We start from the raw sequence: 8047 nt of genomic DNA on the forward strand, positions 1-8047 counted from the left end.
ACCTAAAGGTCCCAGGTTCTATCCTCACGCGTCCCAAACCTGCACACTCCCCTTCAAGATATTTCGCTCTATAGAGAGATATAAACTTATTAGTGTTTGTCCCTATAACCTCACCAACACGACTGGCACTCAAGGTATCTATACTACTTGCCCCGTCCCGTGACTATGCTATTGGCATTTATCTGCATCGATTAAAATAAATTTGTATTGGCATTTGTCTGAATCGGTTAAAATAAATTTGAATGATCATGAGTAGTCGGTCTAAATAAATCAATGGAAAAAAATGACGTGTTGACTGCTGAATAGCAAAATGAATGTCATATTTTGCTCATGCGCAATAGATTTGTAACAACCGGTAGTGAAAGCTTATAAGCCAGTTAACAGCTACGCTACACAGGCAATTGGTTTTGTATTGTGGTCTTGTTACTCGGCTGCGAACTCCGAGGTTCTATCCTTGCTCATAGCAATCTTCCACAAAACCAACGTTCTGAAAAGGAAACTTTAAAACAAATTTCAGCCTTGAAATTATATATTGTATTAGAATCACCTTGCAAAGCCTTATTGCTGCAATAATCATAAGCGGACTTTTTTTTTTTTTTCTTCTTTTTTTCCCGTTACACTGGAAATGGGAGGGAAAGGGAAGAACACGAAGTTCTAAAATTACTTAAACTTATGTCATATATTCTAAATTAGACAGATATACTAGTCCAATTTCATTGAATTGAATTTGCCTTCAAGAATCATGCTACATTATAATCAGATTATCATTTCGGATTTTGGAACGAGGGGTATCTACTGGCTTTTACTGCAATTTTCAGTTTAGAAGCGAAATGAAGTAAGACGATCTGGCTTGCTTAGCAACATAGCATAGCAACCACAAAGTTTCTCTGTGATAGCAACAAAAACTCGGGATTGTACGACGGTTTATTTTCCCAAAAAATAAAGTAATGTGGTTTTCATACGTTTTTTTCACTCTTGTTAGTTATTAAATATATGTGTGTCGTATTTAATCTTTCAATGGTTGAAAACTTTTCACAGTTTTAAAATTTTCTAAATTTTTTTCCTGAACTGAATTTGTACCAAATTAATACTGAAAAAAAAAAAATTCATTTTATTATTTATTTGTAGTTATGAAATGTAAATAATATTCTTGAATCTGAAATACAAAAAAGTACAGAAATTGTTATGCAAACTTTTAAAAAAAAATCATGTCCTATGTTTATTCTAATTTGTTTATTCAGAGAAGTTTCCCTAATGACTAAAAATTTCATTATTTTTTCATTCTATAATCCTTTTATTAACATCATATTGCAATAACGGTTTAGAAATTAATCTACTCTTTCATTCAATTAAAATTAATCAAATGTGACTTCTATTTCAGCATGAAGCCAATCAAGAAAGTTGGTGGGAAGAAACAGTCTAGTAAAGCTGATGACAAGCATGCCAAATCTAAATCTGAAACAGAAACTTCTTCAAAAGACCTTACAGAGCTTGAAAAAGAATTATTTTCTAATAAAATCAGTGATTTAGAAGCACGTCTGACCAGGTTAAATTCTAATTCTTTTGATGTCATCACTTCCCTTTTTTTTTTCTCTACATGCTCTTTAAAATAAAAAGGGAAAGTTTTGTACATTTTGTAATTTAATTGAAACTTATCATTATAAGATGTGATAAACACTAAATAAATTATATTCAATTATATCATAAGATTTTCAATATATACATATAATATAAACTTCATACTTTATGGTTTAATATTATAATTTAAGCATGTTGTTAAACATAATAAGAGAAAATTAAATATAAAATATAATTATATAAAAAAGGAAACTGATTGTAGTGATTGGATTTTGAAGCGTTAGGAAATAAACGTACATAGATGGCGCTAGACAACTAGCACGAGTGTAATTAAAAGAGTGATGTTATTCGAGTGTTTGCTCTTGGAGGAGAAGGAGTTACTGAGCAGAGTAACTCGAACGAATCTGCAATAAATTTGTTAAGTTTTCTATTTGCCTATTTATTCAAAGCACTCACAAACCAGCCACGACACTGATATTGGCATATTGAATCTGTTTCATAATTTAAAATTCATAAATTTCATGTTTCATAATTTAAAATTAATGTTTCATCATTAAATAAATAATAAAATAAATGTTTTAAATTAACGTATATGGCTAAACTTTTCAAATGCTGTTGATTGACATTATCATTTTAAAGCTAATTTCATGTAACAACTTTTAAAACTCAGATTACATTCTTCTTGTTTAATTTTACATTTATCAAAATGCGATAAAAAAAATTGACTTACATTTTGTGCCCACCAAATTAATCAAATGAAACTTAACTAAAGACTAGATTATTTCCTTTTTTTTATTATTTTCTTTTCTGATTAAATTACTTGCACCTTTTAAAAGTGAGTAAAATGTAATATAGATATTTTAACTTTAGTAATTACCTTGAACCATTCATTTTACTAGCAGTAAGTTAAATGAAAAACATATTGTATTAAGGAGTTCTACTAAATTCTACTCATACTATGCAAAAGTTATTCTTTTCTTCATATGATAAAGAGAAGAATAAATTTATAATTAGTTTTAAAGTTTTTCGTTCAGTAATAGATAACTTTAAAATTTAAAAGGAGTAAAAAAGAAGTTTAAGAAAAGAATAACTTTAAAATTTAGAATAAGTTTTTTAATTAAAAAAAGCTAATTATAAACTTTAAAGAATGTTATTGAGTATTAACCTACTGCAATATAACGAATGCATTCTACTACCATTTATGATTTCCATATGGACAAACTATTATGATATAATAACTATTAAGCATGTTTATGATATATCCATAATGTTGTTTGATATTTTGAATCCACACAATCAATTTCATTAAAGTGTCACTGTAAATTTTGTAGTGCATCTTATGCTAGTAAAATACTTATTGTCCCTAATAATCCTGAAAAGAAATGTTTTTAATTATTTCTGTTGCAATTCGTAAAATTCTTTTATTGCAGCTATATGATATTTTTGATTGTGAATGATTGCAATTTTCATATTTATCATTGCAATTTATCCTTTCAAGGGTTCATACAGCTGCATTGAAATGTTGCACATTACATCTACTTTTGTCACTGCATAGTTTCTAAAAAATTTTAAAATATAAAAAAATAATATGGATAGTTATTATTTTTAATATCTTGAATCCCAAATTTTCTCTTGGGCATTAAAATTTTATATAAAACAATGCTTTTACATATATTCTCTTGTTCAATTTGTTTAGGAAACAACAACTGTGTGCATTAATGGAAGAGGAAAAGCAATTTTTTGAAACTGAATATGAGAATAAAAAAATTCTCAAGAAAGAAAGTATGGCTCTTTTAAATCAAACATATCAAGATTTTTATCTTGAGTTCTTGATTCTAGAAAGTGAATTAAAAAGAATGGAAGGCATAACTGCTGAAAAAACTTTAAAAAGAGAGGAAACAATTAACAGAATTCAAAGAATTGAAGAACTTAAAGAAAAGGAATTGAAATTAGGTAAACCTAAGAGTTTTCTCTTTCTTTCTTTTCATAATTTTCCTTCCAATTCTTAAAACATACTAAAATTATAAATAACAAATCATAAAATAAGTACTTTTAGCTCTCAAATTTTGCGTGGTTCATTAGTCATCTCAAAATGATATAAATTGAAAGGATTGAAATATTTATTATATATTCTATATATTTATTACTCTTGAAAAATAAGATAAATTTAATAAATCCATTTGTTGGATACTATGATATAGTGCTTTGTATATAAATGTATGGAGCTTAACACAAGAAAAATGATGGAGATTCTTAATATTTAAGATGGTATAATTATTAAAGATATACTTAAATTGGTTGCTGTGTTTTTAATTTATTTTCCTTATTATTCTGTAAACCACATTTATATAGAAATCATGATTTTATTACAAATTGAGAATTAATTATGAAACATCTTACTTTATGTTTAAAATTTTCATTTCATTCTAGAAAGAAAATTACAAGAAGCAGAAAGAAATATTGATGACATTTCAAATTTGGAATCTAAACTTCATATTTTAGAGGAACAAATCTGTAACAAGAATGAGCATTTTGAGTTCCAGATTTCAAACTTAAATTTGGATTTTAAGGATTTTATTAAAAAGTAATACTGTATTTTAATTAATAGAAATTTTATAATACATTATAATTAATTTATTTTACTATTTCAATTTATTGAAACTTTTTAATAGATTAACAAATTGGCAAAGCTAGTGTTAGAATTGTTCCACTTTTTTCTTGTAGAAATTTGCTTAGCTTTTTTGTCATTTAATATGCTTTCTTAAAAAATAATTATAAGTTAGTGAAATTAGAAAATAAATATTTATGTAGAAAATGGTTGTAAATGTTTCCTACTAATATATCCATTGAAAAAAGGTTTATCATTCTACAAAGCATATATTATATTAAATTGTATTGGTCTCTAACTGTAAATTTTTGAAGTGGTGTATATGAGATATTTGATTCAGTAACTTATGATTATGTTTTAGTTTCATAATAAATTTTAGATATAAAACTTTTTGATTATCAATTAATCAAAAATTTAACATTTTTGCATATTAATTGTTAGAGTAGCTTCTGCATTTTAAAATTATTCAATGTTTGTCCCTTTTGTCTGTCTGCAGGTGCATGTTTGAATTTCTAATGCATTTAAATTTTTAATAAATACAAATATTTTTAAAATTTCCTGTATGTGAAACAACATTGCAGCTACAAGGTATAAATGTTATGAAAATGGCCTTTAGAGTTGACTTAAGAATATGCTAATGATTTTGATAGAATGAAATTTAAGCTAATTCATCTGATATTTTTAAAGCAATTTAAACAAAATTTACAGTTCTGGACATATCATACCATAGATTATGAATTATATTATATATTATTATGCCATCAAGTAAATTTGTTAATTAATATATAGAATATTGAAGAAATATTTCTTCTTACATTGCATACTTAGAATAAGAATTTTGAATCGTCTACCTATGAATGTTTATACAATTACAACATAACTATTTACATTATTTGTTATTTAAAATATTAAAGATTTATTTAATTGCTTTCAATATATTAATAATGTATTTTCTTTCTTCAGATTGCAAGATCAATTAAATACCTTAGTAGAAGGAATAATTCAAGATAAATCTTTAAAGTTATATCTTTTGCCCTTTCCTTATCAAGCACTATTTGAAAGTGGAATGCTAGGTAGTACTTGGTTCAAATCTGTTTTAGAAACTTGTGAAAACCTTACACGACATAATGCAGAAATAAATAAAAGCATCCAACAGATCAAAGTAATCAGTAACAAAGCTAAAGAAGCTTCCCAAAATGCTTTGTCTCTAATCATTTTATCAAATGAGGTAAGAAATCTATTTCAATGTCAATAATTTTCATACAAATCAACAGCAAAAATATCTATGAATTTATGCAAGAAAAGAAAAAAAAAAAATCTTAGTTTAGTATTATACAATTTTCTTTTAATTTAACTAAATAATTTATTTTGATTTTTCATTTACATAAGTTTATTAAAACATTTAAGGTGAAAATGGTATCTTCTAACTTTATTGTTTGATATGGTTTGTAAAAAGTGCTATTCTTTCTTTTAAGTAGTCCAGATTGATTTCATCTTCTAATGATGCATTGACTATTATGGTTTACCTCTCGGTTCTTCTATTTATTTCTCTGTTCTACTATTTATTTTATGAATATATATATTTGATGTTTTAATCAAAGTTATAAATAATGGAAGGAGAAACTTACCAATATGAGATAAATAAAGGTTTAAATTCTTTGTTCAGCTCAGCTTTTTGTATCTTGTGAATAATTTCTGTGCTTCTTTCAGGCTAAAGCTCTGGCCAGATATTTAGATCAAAGTTTGGAAATCCCTGAAGCTAAGAAACAAATGCTTACAAAGGCACTTCAGGAATATGAGAATGAAATGAGATACCTTCTGCAATTAAATAATTTGGTAAAATTTAAATCTACTAAATATTTTATTTTGTCTTATTCAGGTTATACTCTTAATTCCTTAACAAATTTTACTAAGATAGTTACTATTATAATTTGTTTACATTCCAAATTAAAAACTTTTTAATACTTATTTAAAGAATAAATGGATATAATTTGATTTTCATTTATTCCCCAGGAAGAAAAGAATCAATTAAAATTTAGGAATAGTTTTATCTGACATCATTTTAATAGATTTTTATACTTAATATTACCTGCAATAAGTTATTTTTAGAACTCTGTTTCATTATGATTTTCATGATGTATGAGTTCACTTCTTTCGCATTATTTCTCAACAGAATTTCCTTTTGGAACAAAATATAGAACAGATGACAAGAAAAATGAAGTCTTTGGAAAATGTTATTAAGCAACAAGAAATGATGGAAAGTGAGTTAGAAACAAATTATCCTCTCCTGCAGATTATTATGCAAGTTAAAGATGTAATTATTAAAGAGCTTTAGAAAATATTGTTAAAGGTAATTATTATTATATATACTATAATGATTTTATAGATGAAATGGTTAAGCAGACATGTACTATAAATACTGGTTTGTTACAAAGATAGTATGTTTATCGTCTAGAGTTGTAAATAAATTACAAAACATTTACTGTTTTGTTGTCGAAAATCATTAAACTCAGCTTGTTGTTATATATATATAAATAATAATTTTTCTTTAATTTTATCTGAATAAACCATCTGAAAAAGAGAACAATAATATTTCTTAACACACTCCATAATTATAATTAACTGTGCAAGACTTATTTTATGATTCCAGTTAGACCTTGTAAGTATATATATATATATATATATATATATATATATATATATATAAATTAGCTTAGATGACCCAAATAAGTACATCTAAAAAATCATATTTCATGAAAGAAACATAAAAGGCTGACATTCTCTATTTTATTCAGCCTTTCTATCTCTCTCTCTATATATATATATGTTAAATAAGCCTTCTTAAAACTATGGATAACTCAGAACAAGTTTAAAAGAGCAGGAAGTATTTTAAACAATAGGGGGGGGGGGCATTCATTATGTGTAAATGTTTTTTAAAATCTTGACTGAAAGCATTTGATTTAGCAGTTTTAACTTGATTTTTTTTTGACATAACAAAGAAACCAGATATTAATTTTCAGGTGGAAATTAATATTTTTTCAATAAAAATGGGTCACAGAATGTGAGTTTAAGAATTCATGCTTTATTTCTTTTATTTCCCACACACAGAGAAATTTATGAGCTGGTTTTCATTCATAAAATATTTAGATGTGAAAAACTGGAAAAAAAAAAATGGCACAACATATTAGAATGTATGGTATCATGAAAAGGCTGGAATATAAAAAATAGAAATGACCAGTAAATTTTATTTTAAAACCTGTTTCTGTAATATTCTTGCCATTGATATTAAAATTGATACGGAACTAACAAAAAAGCAAGCTTTGACTGCAAAGTAGATATTATCTGATTAAAAATGGTTGTAAAATGATGCAGAAAAATTTGAATTATTTTATTAATATATTGATGAAACAATATATATCTATGAGCTACAGCTTCATAATTTTTAAAGCATAAGAATGAAGCCAATATTTGACATGCTTTTTGAATTTTTGCAAGCATGTACAACAGGGAGAAAAAAAAAAGTTTTAGATAGGTTATAAACTAATGTATTTAGATCTTTCCTTTTTAATTAGTACCTTAAATATTATAATGACAAATCAGATTTATAGAAATTTCTGTACATAAGAGAAAAATCAAACAAGACAGCTACTGAAATTAAGTTTTAAAATTTTCTGATTAATTTAAATGACTGTGCCAAATTTATTTATTTTGTGTCTTGTAAGATACAATATAATTAGATTATGCTTTTCCTACTGATGTAATAGCTCAATGAATACTGGATTGTCTATGGATTATGTACAATTTTTACATTAAATTATAGCATCATTTAATAACTTAACATTCATTTATAAGCTTGAAAAT

At 25.5% G+C, this 8047-nt stretch overlaps 1 protein-coding gene across 1 annotated transcript; it reads left to right on the top strand.

Moving 5' to 3' along the window:
- The first annotated feature begins 866 nt into the window (after positions 1-866).
- LOC129972474 (uncharacterized) lies at positions 867-6668 on the top strand. The gene is made up of 7 exons (XM_056086619.1): positions 867-944; positions 1382-1546; positions 3275-3531; positions 4009-4162; positions 5150-5414; positions 5897-6022; positions 6360-6668. Exons 2-7 carry the CDS (start codon positions 1383-1385, stop codon positions 6519-6521), a joined length of 1128 nt encoding a protein of 375 aa, XP_055942594.1. The 5' UTR covers positions 867-944; position 1382; the 3' UTR covers positions 6522-6668.
- Positions 6669-8047: the final 1379 nt, after the last annotated feature.

This window comes from Argiope bruennichi, chromosome 6, assembly GCF_947563725.1.
Source record: "Argiope bruennichi chromosome 6, qqArgBrue1.1, whole genome shotgun sequence".
Classification (NCBI taxonomy): domain Eukaryota; kingdom Metazoa; phylum Arthropoda; class Arachnida; order Araneae; family Araneidae; genus Argiope; species Argiope bruennichi.

Coding starts and splice junctions, on each gene's coding strand:
- LOC129972474 (XM_056086619.1), top strand. CDS start 1,383: ATGAAGCCAATCAAGAAAGTTGGTGGGAAGAAACAGTCTAGTAAAGCT. Junction 3,532..4,008: donor AGAAAAGGAATTGAAATTAG/GTAAACCTAAGA, acceptor ATTTCATTCTAG/AAAGAAAATTACAAGAAGCA. Junction 5,415..5,896: donor TAATCATTTTATCAAATGAG/GTAAGAAATCTA, acceptor TGCTTCTTTCAG/GCTAAAGCTCTGGCCAGATA.